Consider the following 19,362-nt stretch of genomic DNA (forward strand, 5'->3'; position numbering starts at 1 on the left):
TTGAAAAAACAGCTTTTAAACTTTAAGACAAGGTAAAATTATTTCTGAGACCATTCTTGATTATATAAGACTTCATATGAAGATATAAAAAACATTTGGTCTGTGGTACATTAACACTCACAAGAAATTTTGCAAAAATTGGAGATACCTGATCCTGACTTGTTTACTTATGATCCATTTGTGAATCGGTAGCATTTACTTTAGGTTCGGTAGAGTTAATATCAAAATTTGTAAAAATGGAATTAAAATCAGGTAAAGCATGGTTGAAACATTCTATTCTGGATACAAGTTTTGCATACAAACTGGTATATAGTTATGTATCATACGTTGTAAATCACATCTGTTTTAATTTCACAGTGGTTTATTGTATTAAATAGAAGTCAGACAAAATTTTAAGAACTTCCCTACCAATATTTGACTAACAAAAACCTTAAAAACACCTTTTTCTTGTAAAACAAGTAATGGTAGGACTCTGTCTATGACAGTATCAGCCCAAAACTGGTTTTGTTATGTGTAAGGAACATGAATTCTACTCATGGTGTTCTGCAGGCAGTTTGGGCTCACAATGTTGTTCTCGCTTCATTAAAAACATGCTGCTCAGGGAAAGCTTTTCAGCTGCAGAACGTCATCTCGGACCCCAAACCAGTGAAAGATGGTGGGAGGTTTTCTATTGACTTATTAGGACTTTATATCAGGTCTCACAGAAGACTGAACCTTTACTGGCTTAAAAAAAGAAAAGAAAAAATTCCTTAATAATTCAATTCTTGTAGATTCTTCACACTGAAGACACAACAGTTGTATTGGGTGTTACTCAAAACCAAGGCCCTCACCCTCCTCCCTCACACCTATACTTATGGAACATACTTACGCTTTCCTGACAGATGTTTCTTGATTAGTGCATCAGAGGAAAACAAATCACCACCTACAATGGTTCCTGGAAAAGCCTTGAGGAGAAACCCATAATCTATAACTTTTTTTAATTACTCAGTTCTTTTCATCTTGATCTTTATGATTTCCCTGGTTTTCTTTTTCCCATGATTTGTTTATAACTCTTATTCATGGGCAACAAAGCCCACGATTTATCTCTGCAGTGCCCGACGTTTGCAGCTTTTAAATTTAAACTTCTTTGTGAAACATAGAAGTTAAGACAGCAGATACCAAATTCATTCCATTTTAAAGAACAACCCTGGCATTTAAAACAAGAATGCACAAATATTTGTAAGAAGTAGCCAAGATGATTTTTAATTTTTATGTCTATTGACTGATATCATGTCTAACTCATGGCTTAATCATAGATTCCACTTATATAGAAAAAAAGCAACTTTTATGTTGTTTACCTATTAAACTCTGAATTCAGTATTCGGTAGACTGCATTTAACACGGTCATTTTAGTTCTTTCAGCTATCATCAGTTTATATAAGCAAACAAAAAGTCTGTAAACTCATATTTTTTACAGGCAAAATGAGTAAGTTGTGATTTGCTACTTTTTGTGTGAATTACATGTTCAAGAAAAGTGTCAGACTGACTGGCCTGGAAAAAATAGTTCTATACCTGTGAAAAAAACCACAAAACAAAACAAAAGGAAGAAAAGAAAAGAAAGATCATGGCTTGCTTTTCTTATAAAATGCATCTGCATCCGCATGATTTGATTCCTTTCCTACAAAATACTGAAGAATAGTGCTCCAGTGTCTAACATCTTTTGAATAAATGATATTTCTAACTCTTCTAAGCTGATCATGTGCTTTCATAATGATGCTCCCATTAATTTGCAGTCTGAAAATTTGAAAACTGGATTCCATTCATCTCTGTGTAGTGTTAACTCTGAAGCCTGAAGATGACATTTTAAATATCACACTTATTGACTACTTTACAGCTGACCATTTAAATAAATCTATTTATATAGCATAATTATGGAAACTTGATATTAAATATAATGAATGTAGATTTTTTTTTCCCCCCCAAAGCTCTGTCTTTTTTTCCTTTTTACCACAGTCTGAAAAGTAATAGATAACAATAATAATGTGCTTATACTGCAGTTCTCCTCTGACTCTTTTTTTAATACAGGAAACAAGTGAGTGCTGGAGCTGAGAGCAGTGTAAGCAGAGCCAAGCATAAAAAAAAATAAAAATTAATGATGTCCAGTGTTAAAATACTCCTCAAAATCTAAGGTTGCTTCACACAATGTACACCAAATAAACCCGTGCTGAAAGAGCACAATGTCGTTATCTGTAGAAGGAGAGAAACCAGCAGACTTGAAGCAGTGGAAATTCTGTGTGTGTTAGGGCAGAAGAGCAGTTTTACATGCAGATGAGGAAATGTAAATTCCACTTACTGGGAGTATGAAAAATAGTGTAAAAGAAGACTATGATGAGGTGTTTATGAGGGATGTGGGATATTTTAGAGATATAAAACATTGATATAGATACTACAGTGCTGCAAAAAATGTGTTCCACATAAAGTCCCAATAGCACTGAGATAAAATTAAGGGGGTGAACTTAACTGCATGGTAAAATCAGATGTTACTGTGCAGATACAGACACCAAGTAATCGACTTAGCAATTGGCCATTCTAAGAAACCAAACAATGCAAGGAGTTTTATAACTTCAAAAGATTTAAATAAGGCAACCAAACATGAATGCTAACCCAAGAGAGCAGCTGAGGGCATTTGCACAGATCATCACTGTTGTATCTTAGCGTAACTCTGCTGAAGGCAATAGAGCTACGCTAATTTACACCAACTGAGGATCCAGACAATCGTATTTAGGACTTCAAGTGGCAAAATTACGGTTATTTTGGGGTACATATTAAAAGGTTTTGGCAAGTCTGACCAAACACAGAAAGTGCAAAGCACTGCACATTTAATTCCCCTTTTAGCAACTGTGTAGTTTATGCAACTTCCCACGGGGATCGCCTCAGCACTTGGGATATACCACAGCATCATGTTGCAGATCTTTGCGGATCTGGATGAAATGAGCAATTGGTTATGATCTGTTGATTTGAAGCAAAAACGATCGACATCACAATGGGAGTTTGCACAATAACCAAATTGTGCCAAAGGAAAAGACCCTTGAATTGAATATGAGCAAACGCCAGGCTGAATGAGATTAATTATGTAGGACACATTCAATGACAAAGAAGTATGACCAAACCCAAGGAAGGCGGAGGCAACTGTACAAATGGAAAGACTCCAAGACAAGAAGGCCTTAGAGAGATTCATTGGGCATGTTAACATAACTAAGCAAATTCATTTAGAATTAATCACAATTAAGCGCTCCTCTCAGAATAGCAGTTTAGGAACTGCACAGACTGGCACTGGAATGACTGACAAGAGGAAAGTTTTGAAAAATTAAAATGAACTGTCAAATAAACATTCACACCAAAACATTTGGTGTTTAGAGAAGAGCTTAGGAGCTACAGGTTGTATCTTCAAAACTGCCGAAGTTGTTAATGCAGATACTGAATTCCACTTTCAACGTTAGGCTTATAGAAACAGCAGGGATGTGAATGCCCAGCACTTACATTCCTTCTGAAGACAAAGTTCAGACTCTCAAGTCATACGGGTTGTTTTGAAAGAATTACTCTAATTAAGTGAACGAATTGAGACTATTCCAGGTGATAACTAAGTGGCAGATGGTTTTAAATACTGATTAAAATCCAAAGAGCAAAAAAGTACAGCTATCAATATGTTTTGTTTTAAATAATTAAGCGCATATAAGAGGCCATAAACTATTTGAGTATTGTAGATGCCACTGTGCAAATGAAACCTCTAATTTCAGAATATTTCATGGTACTGAAAACTTACTAAGGCCCTGATTCTGCAAGGTGCTTCATGCAAACAATTTTGTGCTTGCATGGAGCATTACACAGTATCAGAGGTACTGATATGCAGATGGCTATTAAGGAGCTTTTTAGAAAGTACATGCTTTTAAGACTGCCTCTCAGTAATGAAAACAATGATGAAGGGTCTAATGTAAACAGAACTCAAGTATTTTCCATTTTGGAGACAAAAGTTGACAAACTTAAGTGAGAATAATGGAATGACTCAACCTTACGGGAGTCTGAATGAGTTATTCTAACAGAAAAAAAAGCCCAGCCACTTCCATATGTAAAACTTATTGCGACTACGGAGATGAGGTTGCTGCAGATGATGGGTTTCTATACAAAGGACATTATCATAACACCACACAACATGAGGTTGGAAATGCTAGGTATAACCTACAGTGCCCATTTGAGTATTGAGAAGTGCAGCAACAGAGCCCAAGGTGTTCTGTTCTGGCCAGGCATGCATGCTGCCATCAAAGATAAGGTATCCAAGTGGAAATCTGCAATAAATACAGGAAACAAAAATGCAAAAAAAACCCACTGAAACCACATGAGATTCCTAATTTCACTTGGCCCAAGGATCTAGTTGAACAAAAGGGGAAAGATTATTCCTAATAGGCGAACTAGTACTGGGGATATATGTTCCTTGGTTTTGTTTTTAATAATTTAAATTAGATTTGCACGCTAACTTGCAATTTAATAACATTAAAAACTGCAGTTTGCTTTACCATAACATTGCAGATAAGTTAATAAAATACTATCAGATACAAATTGCTCACTCCAGTAATTTTTAACATTACTCCAAATACATCAGGTCTGGTACTTGCAATCACATTTTCTATATAAAAGTTAGTTAAAACATTAAGAAGTTTAAAAAAGTATCTGCAGATTCAAAGGATACATACTTAGCATCAAAGGAGTATTTCATTATAATGCAAGATTACTTACTAGGCTCAACAACCTCAGTGTTCAAGAAAAACTGTAATGACAACTTCCACTATGTTCCACCATGTAGACAGACAATAGAAACAGGACAGAAACAACAGGGGTAAAAAAGTGATAATAAGAATGGAAATGGTTATTCCTCTTGCAACAAAGAGTTATTTTCTAAGAGAAAAGCGAGTGAAAGCTATATAATGGGTAATAGTCTTACTGAGTTCTTCTAGGAGGACAGATGTAATTTCAGCAGGGAAAGGGAAGGGAAGACAAGGCAAGACACGGCAAGGCAAGGGTTAATACTCCTGTGCAGATGAAGCCACAAATGTACACCCAGGCACTGAACATCAGAAGCACTTCAAGTGGCAAACACAGGCTGTAGGTGGAGAAATCACTTCAGCAGCTAAATAGATCTCTGCAGGAATAACTGGTTTGAGTACAAAAAGTGACCGCGTACTGGGAAAGCTATGAAGATATAAAGAGTACGGATACTGATCAATGCCTAAGATTAATCTGGTTATCTGTGTAAAAAAAGGAATATTTCTGTGGTTTTACTGATATATTCTATTATTTTTTGTTTTTACATTTTAATTTCGAGTTTGGAGAAGGCCTACTTTTTGCAAGATCACTAAAGCAAGGAATAAGTATTACTTTTTTCAATAATATTTGATTTTATGTATTCATCAGAATAAATAAAACACCATCCTCTCCCTTTATGGGAATATATTCGTCCTTCCCAGTGGCTAGTTCTTGCTGAGCAAATTGCAGTAAAATTACAACAATAAAAAGTGAATGTTAGCGACTACAGTAAAATGGAAGAGTCATGAGGTAGGGGTATCCTTTCTACCCAGAAAAAAATGTACTGCCAGGAGTTGTTCTTCCTAGAAGAGTTGTGGTTAACAGGAAAGCTTCAGAGAAGCTCACCTTCCTGTGTGAACTGAATGGAAGACACTACTGGGATGACCCATTTAGCATTAGGAAGACAAGAATAAAAGGAAGATAAGAGAAAGAGTAGAAGGTGACCACCGAGAACATGAAAATTAAGGTGGAGTGACATGGAAAGTAGAAGGAGGCACAGAAATTCCAGCTCTCACTTCATTATGGAGAATGTGCAATAACAAACCAAGCTCCTCATGTTGAGTTAAGAAGAGATGTGGAAAAGAAAAGCTCTCAGACTTCATTTTAAAGAGGGAAATGAGACCATTCTCCTCTCTGTCAGTGCTATAGGGGAACACCAAAAGATGCCCACCATAAGAAACAATGACACGTAAAATCTACATAGAGATGCAAGTGCCCGGGGGCTGTAGAACTGAGCACGTCAGAACAATATTATCCAGACTTGTAGGTACCTGGCTCAACTCTAAATCTTCCTGAGGCTCAGATTCTTTGATATAAGCACTAATGGGATTTTCTGGCAGAAAACCAACCCAAAGGACAAGGGTAAATGTTGACATTTTGATAGTCAGTTCCATGGTAGACCAAGCTAATACTTGCTTACTTGTGGCTTTTGAAAGAAGTATGATTATTTTTACACCAAGGAGGCACTAAGTAGAACTAAATTTCTTAATTTCTGGGGGCCTCTGGTACCTAGGTCCTCAGGTTCCCACTTTGGCAATACACCAAGTAGAAATGTTCTCTGCTTGCTGCATTTTGGCTGGGATTGATTTACTGATGATGAAAACGTGCCTTTTTAAAAACAATAATTAATTCTAGGCTTATGTTTTTATTTGCTTTGAATAAAAGTGCTTCAAAATGTTGCTTTTTTATATTTATAATTCTACAACGGGATTACCTTTTTAAAGTATGTTAAGGAGTAAAGAAGGAAAACTGATAAGGAAAAGCCCGTGGGATGAAACTGGATTTAGTTTATGAATATTTTAATATTAGTAGGTGTGACTGCGTGGGATGTTAATCGCTTTCCCATCAAGGTTAAGTTTACTTATCAATATAGTGTCCCTAAATGCTTTAAAATTGAGTTGCCTTTCACAAGTATTATAACCCAAATCTTAGGGTTGGAAAAGTTTGGATTCTTGACAGATATTAATTTCTTCAGAGACCCTTAAAGCTGTTGACCTCTCATATTTCCATTTGGACTTCGGGTGAAAGTGGAAAACTGTACAGTCTGCAGAGCAAACCTGAGCAAGGAGCCTTACAGAAGAGAAGCGTGTGTTGTAAGGAATAATTAGGCTGCTCCTGGAACAATTTAATCAAAAGCTGCAACACTCTTATTCTGGGAGCTGGGAAATATGAGTTATGGAATTTATGGAGCCACAACTACCAAAAGCAGTGCACTGAGTAGAACTATTGAGCAAAACAATCTTTTCTCTAACCTTTTCATATTCTCACGTTATTTGGACTAGGAATATTGTCTGAAAGATATTATTCATGAATATTATTTGAAGTTTCTGATTTTTTTTTTATTTTAGCTAAAGCTTAAAGAGAATCAGTGCATTACCAAAACTCCACTTAGGAAACATTATTATATATAACTTGTGTATGTTGTAGAATGCACAGAAGCAGGACACTGACTGGTAAAATATGATAATGAAAGCTTTACCAGCACAAAATCCAGTATTTGTTACATAAACTATGCATGGTAAAGCCATAAAAGTATGAAATCTTTCCAAAATATGCAGTCCAGAAATGCAGTTCCTATGCTGCACTATCAGTTCTTCTACCGCGCTCTCAATTGTTCTCCATACCTTGCACTAGAAAATCATTTCCCAGAAATGTTACAAATGTTGAAGGCTTTATGGATGGCTGGAATTAGCTACATTGAAAAGCAGAACAAGGAGTAAAAGCCGATGAAGAGATGGAAACAGATTGGTAGAGACTGGACAGGAGGAATCTCAGCTAGGGATATAGGCAAAAAATGTGTATACATTTCTCTTTACAGCCTGGGGCAGGAGACAAGGTTACGGGTTTGCACTACTCTCTGCTGCCAGCAAATACTTATGAAACACTCCAGCGATGTTCCCTACCTCCTCCTGGTGCCAGTCCATGCAAAGTGTTATACCTTCTACTGCTGCTTGCTACCACAGCAGTTCAGGTGACCTACATAGCAGATATCAAAAGTTCCCATCGTGCTGGTAGCCTGACAAAGAGCCAGTAGGATCCCACATTATGGAATTTCTACTTTTTTTTTTTTTTCCATTTGCTCTTTTTAAAAGCAAGGAAATTATACCCCAAACCTCACACGCAGAAATAGAACAGATGTAAACGACGTACATTGCAGTTTAAAAAATTCTAAAATCAAAATCGCTTATATAGCTTTGGTTTAGCTATTTTGTGCATATGCATTATCATTTACATGATCACATCTTCTTCCATCTTAGGCAGAGAACAAGAGCATAAATGAGAGCTGTATAAAGGATGCTGCCATCCATAGGACTCCTACTTCCCTGCTTTCAAATATATGTGAGAAACGTGAAGATGCTTTACTTCTCTCTGTACCAACTTCATCAGGATGACTAAGAGGCAGAGAACAATAAAAATATAAATGGGATGGAGGCAGGAGATGGGTTGATTAGACAAGGAGGCTGAGACAGGAAGCAAAGAAGAAAAAATGATGAAGGAAAATAGGACAGAGTGAATCAATCAAGGGGAAGTTGAGAATGATCAGAGTTTTAGGGGAGGAGAGAAGATAGTCCCATTGCTGTTCTGGAACAATGGACTCTATCCTACTTTTTCCATGGAGTTCATCCCTTTCCACAAAGGTGAAATCACTTGTGTAAAACTGTTGATTTCCCACAGCTCCAAGTGAATTCAATGGCTCTGTACATACACAGTCCTCTATAACACAAATATCTCTGACAATCTGAGTTCTAGATGTCTGAAACTGAGCAATCAAAATTATGTGATTAAGTTTTCTGGCTTTAAAATGAGGCTAATACTAACCCTGACTTACTTTAGTGTATATTTGCAAGTGAAAATAAATTAAATACATTTGTAACCATGATAAATTAATTAGGACGCGTTCCCATGCAATGATAGTGACAAATATGTGAGTGAATTAACAGTTACCTCCTGAAAGTACAGTCTGAGAAACATGCAGTGAATTGCAGACAGGGCCACACATGGGATAATGAGGAGAACAGAAGAAATTCATTAGTTGTTTATGCAATGATTACTGTCTTCCCTGTGCAATGAATTATTTTGTTATCTTATAGAAAAACACGTGATCAGAAAATGAAGGATTGTGTTGTAGTGAACATGCAAAAGAGAAATGAGTTGAGTTAGCCTGCTTAGAATTCTGGAATTTCCTAACTTGTGAACTCACTTAAGAGTTTTGACCTGTTCGATGAGTAGAATGATAACTGCTAAATGAATAATCTGTGCCAAACATTAAATAAATTCTAGATGCTAAGTCTAAAAATATAACTTTAAACATGGCTTAGTCTTGTTCTCTTTGCTTAGGCAAAACTTGAAAAGAGTGGAGAGAAAAGCATGAGACAGGAGTAGGGGCTCAAGTTAAAATGATTTTTTTTTCCTTCCTGGTCTGTGTTAGGTAGGCCTGACTGCAGATGCTTGAGGAAGACCAAGAAGATGGGGTAATTCAGGAACACTTCCCTAACACAAGTGGAAACTTTATGAAGGGTTAGAGCAGCAAAGCATCTGCTTAAGGACCATTCCTGCTGCCCCAAGAGTCTTGGCTGTGTTTTGTTTATGTAATTGCATTTCCTCGAACATCTACCACTTGACTCATCCCAACTCAAAATCCAGGTCCGAATCTGAGTTTCTCTGGGTTTGTGTGCCTGTGTCTCACCCTGCTTATACTTACATGTTTTCCCTGATCTCATTTGCATCCCTTCCCCTTGCATACCAAATAGTCCTCTAGCAGCAGACACCAGCATGATCTAAACTAGTTGCAAAAAATTATTTTTTACTAGTTGGGCAATAAATTGTACCTGTTGTTCCTATTGTTTGCATCTTGTGACTAGATTAGCTAAGACTGGAGAGCAGTCTTACTAGAGCAGCTTCCTCATGACTGCTTTCTTTCCCATGCTTTATGGTTGTTTTCTTCATCGAGGTATGTACTGAACTCAAGAAATTCTATTTAAGGCACTCATGCACGATAAAGACACAACGCTGCTCAGCATGGCAGAACAAGCTATGCACTCATTCTTCCCCTACCCGATTTTTCCTTTTACTTGTGAACCTCTTTCCAAGTTAACCATAGTACCAATTCAGGAGTAGCATCATCTTATAGCACTAACAAATGCTATAGTTCTTCAACAGATAGAGTTTCAATCAAGGAGGAAGACTGATCAAAGCTAAGTCTCAAGATTCTCTAACTTGCATTGCTCACGACTGTCACTCCAAAGAACTGAAAGGAATTGTAAAGAATGCATTTCTGTTGGGGAAAAACTAAGTAACCACTAAAAAACATAGTCAAATGAGTAAGTGTGTTACGCTTATAACGGTGATACAAACCTGGGGAAAATTATGCAGGCACTAGGGCTTAACAAATTGTTTTCTCTTCCCTCTGATCTATGTCTGAGAAACTACGGCACTTTACTGGTTGTGTAATCAGAAGTATTTCATCAGTCTAATGGCATGAGAATTTTCTGTTCTAACTAGCAAACTCAAATGTTCCAAAAAAAATGTTGAGTAGGCATTGAAACATTTAGATAAATTCCAGAAGTTCTGACTTTTGTTCATCCCTATCACCTAATGAATATGCAAAAGGAAATACTACGTCAACAGACTTTATGTATGGAACCAGCCTGTATGGAATTTTTAGAGACTTCAACACGTGTTTCAAGCAGGATCAGCCTCTTCTGCAGCAGCTCTCCAGACAGCCTTTCTAATTGCTGATACAATTATACACAATTCGTGGTCAAATACATATTTAAAAAGAAAATATTTGTTCTTTATATCTTACTTGAGTTCTTGTGAGCTTGTGGCCAGCATACTTCGAATGCTTTTGTCAGCCAAGGGACAGCCAGATAAACTGTAAGACATGGCAGGACATACAAATAAGTTAATCTTCTTATTAACTGAACGCTCCCAAACAAACACAACATAAAAATTATAAAGTAAAAGTTTGTAATGCAGAAAAGCGATGGGGCAAGTGCTGTAATATTGAATTTTGTAATATAGTTAACCCTCTGAATATATTTAGGTATCAACATTACTTCCAAAATTACATACTGTAAATGTTCTTGTTTGTTTGTTTGTTTCTGTATGAACTAGTAAAATGTAACAAGAATATTTGAAATTCCTGGGTTAACTACTTCAATGCTTAAGAATACTTTGGAAAATTTAGTAATCTATTTAAAAATAAAAGACGTTTATACAACACACAAATTAGCATGCTTTTAAGATCAACATATATTACTCAAAGGGTTAACACATAGTTCAACATTTTACTTTGACAGCATTGTTGAGGTAAGCTGAAAACAATAAATTGAAAAGACAGAATCCACCATGAAAAAAATGAAGTCACACCTTCTATGTGAGGCGTAATTACCAGTCACATGACCACTCCCATCACACCCTGGTGTTGGACATCTGCCACCAAACAAAAACAAAAACAGCCAAAATAGTAAGTATGTTTAAAAAAAAAAAACTTTTAAAGTTTCATTGTTTCCAGTTTAGCTGCAATGACTGCAAGGGGTTTTAAGCATCCTAATCGAAAAGCTGCAAAATGAACAGGTTTAAATGAAAATGGCGTCTCAATACAATATCGCATCGTTAAGAACAAGCAAATACACGTTAGCTTATCACTTTACTTAACTGGCAGTTTGAAACATTTATATGCTGCAAATGTCGCATGCTCATACTGCAAGGCGAATATGTACTCGTTTGTTTAAAAAAAGACAAAGAGAGAAAAGGTTAAAAGGAGAAAAATAATTTCACCTCACATTATGCTTACGTTATTAAATCCTTTTTGCTCTCTTTGCATTGAGGGTATTTGGGTTTAGGACTTGGGATTGTGACTTCCCCAGGATACCTTCTTTCTTCAAGCGCCTCTTGGAAAGGATCCAAATCTTCTGGCTACGTGCAAATATAAACGCATTAGTTTCAACTAGGTGACTATACAACTTACACAGAGCAATGCAAAGCAGAGACATCAGACCTTATCTCCTTCTTTCTCCTATCCCGACAGAGAAAATTAATGAATTATTTTATATTCCTTCACCTAGACTCTTAAATAATATTTGTGAAGACTCAATAATATGTGGAATATATAGTTTATTTAACTAGAAGATGAAATAAAAAAGCAGAACACGGCTTTTTTTCTACCACTGTCATATTTTTGCTGTAAAAGAATCACTATTTTTTCCTAATGTACCCATAAAACAGCAGAAAAGGAAAAAAGTTATAGATTTTCTTATGCATTTTATGCATCAAAATGTCATCTTAAATAACATTTTTAACAATTTAGAAAATCTCAAAGATGAAACAGAAGCAATCTTAACATCTACACGCAGAATCTCAGTCTGGGCCTAATCTCACTGGGTCTGTTTGGCAAAACAGAATTAAATTATTTGCAATTAACTTTACTGATGCATTCAGAAACTCAAAGACTTCTGTTTCAGGAATGAAGTGTCTGAACGCCTTAATCGAGTGATTCCTGCAGATGGCGCGATGAACACCACAGTAAAAGCAAGTAGTTCTGCTTGCTCTGAAAAAAACCTGCTATGCTGTGTGTTTTACCTCACATATCCTTGATAGTGACAGATTTCCTCCTAACTCCAGTTAAATTAATAGCAAAAGTGTAATTAACACCAGAGCTAGAATGCGTTCAGTGTATCTAGTGAAAATGCCACTTCGTTATAGGTTTCAAAGTTACCAAAAGGAATTTAGTTTTCTAATTAAAATTGACAGGAGACATGCTACACTCAAAAACGATTAGCCTAATTTTCGATTATAAACCAAGAAAAAAACAGGGAATAATCTCTAGAATTCTCCAAACGGCTAAATCGCATTGAGTGCAGTATTGTAAAGCTGATGAACAAAAGCAGTGACATCAAAACTTGTCAGCAGACCTCTTCAGTGTCCTGGCTGTTCTAAATTTTGAGAAGTAAAATGAATTCATTAATATATTTTCTTTATTTGCCTCTTCTGTTTAAAGGGTTTACTCTTGTATTGGTATGATGAATGGAAATGTAATACCTATTTCTAAAATGCCTTTTTTGTATTCTTGAAACAAAGTATTTCATTAATACAGGCCCTTTCACACAGAGAGCTATCAGTGGTGTCTAAGTAATCTAGAAGAAGATTAGCTGAAATAGCTGAAAGCTTACATTATGCTCTGCTGCTTTTGTTTAAATTGATTTCTAAGTAATACATGCTTTCAAATACTCAGCACATCATTTATGGTTTTCAATTTCAGGAGAATATCTTGTCTTGAGAGCTGATTATCCCAGTACTGCAAAGTTATGTCAGCTTGCTTACACAGAGTAACGTAATCTGGACATAGCGAAGCATCTTTACTGCAGGAAATATTTGTTAATAAGATGATGCTGTTAGAAAACATGATTCACATTCATGGTTCAAATGTTGTCTTATGCAACTTAGTCACAGAAGAGATGTGAGCCAGCATGATACAGTCCTAAATATTAACCAGCAGAATGTCCTTTTTGTAGAAACCCACCATTTTTATCACATATTAATTTTGTCTCCTCTTTCCCTCCAAATTTCAGAAATGTAATGAATTACCCAAATTAGACTGAAACGAGAGCTAGTAGATGAAAAAGACATACATTAATCTCTTTGGAATCATCTTCATCTATCCTACTGGGCTTCATTTTAGTGTAGTCCACTGGTAAGTCCCAGCAGTCACCCTCGTTGAGTTGGTAACACCGGTTATTCATCACAGCTTGCCGTTGCGGGGACATTGGCTCCAGTGGTGTCAAAATAGTACAGCAACCATCTCGCTGCCTCTGCTTGTTCATGCTCAGATCCAACGTCCCATTTTCATCGACTTCCATATCAGGATTCTGTCAAAATAAGAAAAATACTGTTAATTTGGCTTCACACCAGCAAACTGTTACCTCTCTGTGTTCTTCAATCTGATTGCCTAGCAGAATGATAAAACGCTTTTCCATTCCTGTATAGATTGTAAGCATTGAGCCCCCTCCCACACATAGCATGATGCTGTTACACAACATTAATGCTGTTAAAGTAGATTTCTTCCTGAATGGCTCATCTGATGTTTGGGAGAAAAGGGGAGAATCTTCATTACCCTTCCTACCAGCTGGCACACAGGTGCAAAATTTGGAATGAAAAAGAGAAATCTCTGAAGGTATTTTCTTCTCTCTATCTTTATGCCCTTGATTTATTCTCTGACAGGTGAGTATCTATGAGGTAACATCTGCATAATTCTCGTTTCCAGTCCTGACACCTGTCTCGACGATTAGAGTAATAAAAAACAGCTAGCATCAAAAAATCTCTGTTTCTTTGTTTATTTAACATTAACAGCCAATGCTTGAATAGGTAATGTCAGAAAATTAAGCAGGGAGGTAAGATTCCAAAACAAGTCCTTTTGGGCACCATTTGCCAATGAGGAAACACATTCAAATTTCACAGTTCCTTCTCTGCAGAGGTGAATTTATTAATATTTCATATATCTATCATTATAATTAATAAATTTAGGCAGGAGAATAGTTGCAACAATACTGCCAGTTCCTGTGGTGACCAAGGTATCATGAAAAGTGGGTGACTATGGGCTCTGACTTTTTCTTTTATAGAAACAAAGAAGGGGTTCTCTATTATATTAGCTGAAGAGAAAGAAGATCTTAAAATCTTAACAAACTAAGGGCAGACAAAATATAAAACCTCACAGAGAATCTCTCATCCTTTCAAAAATGAAATACTCCACAAGAAATTTGGTTTCAAAACTAATGTGGATGCAACTGTCTCCTCATATGTCTGAGGACTTTTCTCTCCTCTGGAGTAACAACAGAGCTGCAGAAAAGCACTGTAAATGCAAATGTCTCTTTCTGAATTGCTGTCTTTTGTCAGAGCATATATCTAATTGCTGCTCTCCTGCTAATTTAATTTAGAAAATGCTTGTTTATCTTCTCAGATTCACTCCTTCAGTCTCAATGTAAGGTGACACATTAAGGGAGAGGCCCCTTCTGGTTTTTAACACAGAAGATTTTTAGCGTTGTATTCCAACTTTTTCCACTGTGTTGATATAGAGAACAACTGCATTTATTTACATGCCAGAAAGACATTTTCCTCATGGACAGTATTAAATAAATTAATATCAGAAGCAGCATTTGAATACAAAGTCACCAACCCTTCCAGCTTAAATTATGATTATTACTAATACCTACTTCTTCAGGTTTAGTTTGCTACAAATTATCAAGGAGCTTTACACGACGAGGGGAAGAAATACCTTTGTCTATATGTAGAAGAACAGAACATGTCTGCCAGCTCAAAAGCTCTTCTGTAAGCACAATAAAAATGTTTCCTCTGCACTGCATCTGTCTACTTAACCATCTAGTGGTCTCCTATGGGTAACACTGTACTGTTTGCTGGTGCATGTTAAATACTGATTTCTTAACAGCTATCAGTGGCGAAACTTAATGTTTATAATGAGAAAAAATATCTTTGGGTAAATCTTTGATGAATGTTAATAGTGTGTTGCTTTTCCTAATATATAAAGCTTAACAACAAAAGCTTTTATTTGCATCTGTGTAGCCATTTCATACTATACCGAGGCTGTATGAACATGCAGAACATTAGTGACCCTGTGCTAATGTTAAGCACATTTAAAGTCACCTGCACTAGAAGATTTCTTCATTTTGAATGTATTATGCAGTGACTTTAAGAACTGTGATATCACAGACAGGCAAGAAATTATAACATACAAGTAGCACAGATTTCTTTGTGCCAGATCTTACAATCTTAGGCCCCATTTGTGACTATTAAATGATAATATATTTTTAAATCTTAATCCTTTCACAAAATGTATGAATCAGACTGTGTTTAGAAAAAAAAATCAGTAGTGCAATTAATACCAAACATTTTTTATAATCATAGATCTCAGCAGTAAGAGACAAATAAAAAAAAAAAAGAGAGAATGTGCTATCAGTATCATCAGTTTATAAACCGACTGGGATTTCCTGAGATACTTGTGAGCATCTTTTCTCTTTTTTTTTTTCTCCATCCCTGCTTTAGCAGAGCCACCTGATTATGTTAATTTTGAGGAAAATAAAACCCCGAACACCCAAGATGCACTAAAGCCGTTCTATCAGGGCCACAGAGCAAGCGCAGTAAAGAGAAATCTTCATCAACAAACAGAATGACTAATTTTTACCCTCGCACAGAGATCCTGAGGCTTAGTGGAGAGGTTCTGAGGCATCTCCCTGCAGCGAGTGGAGAGATTCAGAATAGCAGTAGCAGCCATGTGCGCTGCCTCCATGTCATGAGTATAGTCAAAGCTGCTCTTGCTGCAGGTACTGCTGGCACTGCTGCCTCCACCACAACTCATATTGCTGCTGCTGCTAGGGGCATAGCTGCTTGTTGTGCTGCTGGTTGGACTGGAATTCTTACAGTAGCGCTTCGCTGTGGGAAGAAAGATGACAAGGATGACTCAAAAGAACGAGCATTCCGCGTAAGTGAAGAGAAAAACAAACTGCTGGAGGTGAAATTTATAATGAGCGACAGTAACTGATGCAAAGGAAAAAAAACAACAACAAAACAACCAAAAAAAAAAGCCGGCAATAAGAATGATGGCTGTATTTCTTGATTTCTGTCTGTGATTTTTATATGCTACATATGTGCGTTTGTATGAAATTATCTCCTGCAAAAATTTGCATGACGTGATCATGAATCGCTCTGACAAACAGGCTGGGTTTAGAAAACAATAAAAACACAGAAACACTGCTTTTACCCCACATATATAGTCAGACAGAAGGCAGGATCTGCTTGGCCCGTTCATTTTTATTAATGAGGAACGACATAACGCTACAGGACCTTTTCGTATTTACATGAGCAAAGAGTTAATTGAAGGCCTAGACTCCCCCGAGCTGCTGGAGATCAAGCCCCCAGGGAGGCTGAAAGGCTCAGTCTCCCAGCCACAGGGTTAAGTCAAACACCCCAGGCGTCCTAAAAGGTTCTTCTTCCTACATTGCAGGCAAATAATCTGACACTGGCCAACAGAAAGCAGGGGGACCATGATGGAAGAAGAAAGGTGTGAGTTTTACCCCGGCTTGCACAAAGGCAGAAACAGGGGCTGTGTAAATGGAAACCAATGTGGCAACAACCTGAGCGCCTCCAACTCTTCTTAATCATAATAAGGGGCAAAGACACCCTTTTCTTTTCCCACCGAGGGCAACGGCACCTGGCTTGCTCAGCTCACTCTCTGACCGACAGAGCCATGAAGAGCTAAGGCACTAACAAACCTCCCGTCCAGCATTTCTAGACACGAGGCAGCACTGTTGTTGCTTTGAAGAAACACTCCTTGCAGCCGGAGGTATTTTAGCAATAACGCAAAACAGCCCTATTAGTTCGCTTATTTCTCTCTTCCCAAATCAACTGGTTAGAAGTGTTAATATAAAATTCAAGGAAGCTTTAGCTCACATCCTAAATCTAAAACTTTATGTATTTTCATAAAAAAAAATGAAAGCCAAGGTCACGGGATCCATACATGCATATTACAGCGACTGCTTGCCCTGAAGATGGAAATGTATACTGCAGAGATCATACCATATAGCACGGGGTAACAATAACCAATTAGCATGCTGATTAGAGAGCTAGACAAAAAAAAGGTCAGGCCCTAGCTAGAGCTCTTCCGTGATGGGATCCATTTAAATGCCAGGCTCTTCAGGTGTATTTGTCTGAGCAGACGTACGTCTAATAATCTGCTCCCACGAGCGCAGCCCATTTGTGGAGCACGGGCTACTTTGCTAGGCAGGCAGGGTTCAAAAGAAAAAATCTGAAAGCAAAATTTCTCTGCTACAGCTTATGTCATCCTCCTTTCTCGAAAAAATGAAAAAAAAAAAATCATAGCATTATTTTACTGTAAAGGAAATAGTGTTTCATTTAATTAATAACAGATGGAGTTTGCTCAGGAAAGCTGTATAATGCACAGGGTGTGATTTTTTTTTTTAAAGCGAAGTGAATTTTAAATATTAATCACATTTCTTTGTTTTGAACACACAGCAGCGCTACCGTAGCAGGGTATCCACTAATAATAAACCTGGGAACTATTTCTCAAGAGTTTCATTGTTAATATAGTAATCAGTGGTGGTCATTAAAAATTCAACATTTATCCATTGTTACTTTGTAATGGTATCCAAGACACACAAGAATTTCCCTATACTTAAGGAAGGAAATAATTGAATAATTCAGTTTCTACTGTGTTAACACAGCAAGGACCCTGTACAACTAAACTTGTCAAATTAGAAATATCTTCAAAATATATACGAACAAATAAAACTTCCGTCACTCACCAAAAATGTTACTATTGTTATTGCAGATCACATTTAGACAGACTTAGGAGACATACTACATGGGAAATTATATATATAAAAACATATACTAAAGAAAGGGAGGAAAAGAGGCAGCTTTATACATAGGACTAATCATCAGAAACTCATGCAAGCTCTGATATGGACTCCTCTGTGGCCTTGGTCAAACTATATTATCCCTTAAATTCATTTTCCCTATAAATGGAAAGTTGCTTATAAAATTTAGTTATGTTGTGATTCACTTGCAGAACACTTTGAAGACGTAAACTGCTATAAGCATGCTATGCAATTATTCGCCTTTGTATTACCAATAATTTAAGCAAAACTCACTTAGAGAGAAATGGCCATCATCGTTTTAACTGTACCCTAGCTGTACATTGTAAGATGAATCACATAACCCAGACTGTTCATTTCCCTTTAGCTTTTCAGAAGAAACAAAGATCCCTGATTTATAATGAACTAAATCAAGGAGATCTCTGATGAAGGGAAAGAGGTATTGTTTCAATACCAGCTAATTTTTGCTACGTCCCTCAACTCTGTGGCACTAAATTTTGGAAACTCTGCACTCCCCCCGCCCCACTATGCTTCACAATCCAGAGTGAAACCAAATATGGAGAACACCTTTCCCATTAAATAACAGACACGGATCTAACCCCCTGCATACCCACAGTTGCTTCCTGTTGGATACACCTAGGGGAAGATTACAAAGACCCTCTCTAAGTTTACAGGCTCTTCTTGCTAAGTAATAATGGAGCAGTGGGAAAAATCTCAACCACATAAAGGACCAAACTGAGATATTTGGAGTGGAATTAAATTCTGCCCATACACGCTCATCTCCAGTATTGCCTAAACAATGAATATGTTAAGTAAACTACAGTTTCAATGCTTTTTCTGACTTGCACAATAACATAACTTCAGATATCTGACCTAGTCATTATAAGCTTCCCCTACTGCAGTGGAAAAAAACAGGGACTTTCAAGCAACTATTCACTTGACCAGTTTTAAATACATGCTTCAGGAGGAGAAATGTCTATCTTTATCCTTCAATCTGGAAGGGACGATGAGTTCAGGTGTAGGTGTTGATGTAATAAAATGTCTTGATATGGTCAGGTGAATCTCACTCCTAACATTTTCTCAGTGTTCTAATGGAACAGTCCTGCTGGTGGACGTCCCA

General features: G+C 36.9%; 1 protein-coding gene across 17 annotated transcripts in view; it reads right to left on the reverse strand.

The window, feature by feature from the left end:
• Window positions 1-19,362, reverse strand: part of MYT1L (myelin transcription factor 1 like) — a 333,318-nt gene that overhangs the window by 46,249 nt on the left and 267,707 nt on the right. For 10 of the 17 annotated variants that reach the window (XM_069851546.1, XM_069851547.1, XM_069851549.1 and 7 more), the window contains 5 exons: window positions 16,034-16,281; window positions 13,470-13,706; window positions 11,636-11,757; window positions 11,209-11,271; window positions 10,643-10,711 (listed from right to left, as the gene is read on the reverse strand). In XM_069851546.1, coding sequence (XP_069707647.1) covers window positions 10,643-10,711; window positions 11,209-11,271; window positions 11,636-11,757; window positions 13,470-13,706; window positions 16,034-16,281 — 739 coding nt within the window. The remainder of the gene's footprint in view (window positions 1-10,642; window positions 10,712-11,208; window positions 11,272-11,635; window positions 11,758-13,469; window positions 13,707-16,033; window positions 16,282-19,362) is intronic. The other 7 variants (XM_069851560.1, XM_069851557.1, XM_069851556.1 and 4 more) reach the window with 1 other exon arrangement.

This window comes from Phaenicophaeus curvirostris, chromosome 2 (genome assembly GCF_032191515.1).
Source record: "Phaenicophaeus curvirostris isolate KB17595 chromosome 2, BPBGC_Pcur_1.0, whole genome shotgun sequence".
Taxonomy (NCBI): domain Eukaryota; kingdom Metazoa; phylum Chordata; class Aves; order Cuculiformes; family Cuculidae; genus Phaenicophaeus; species Phaenicophaeus curvirostris.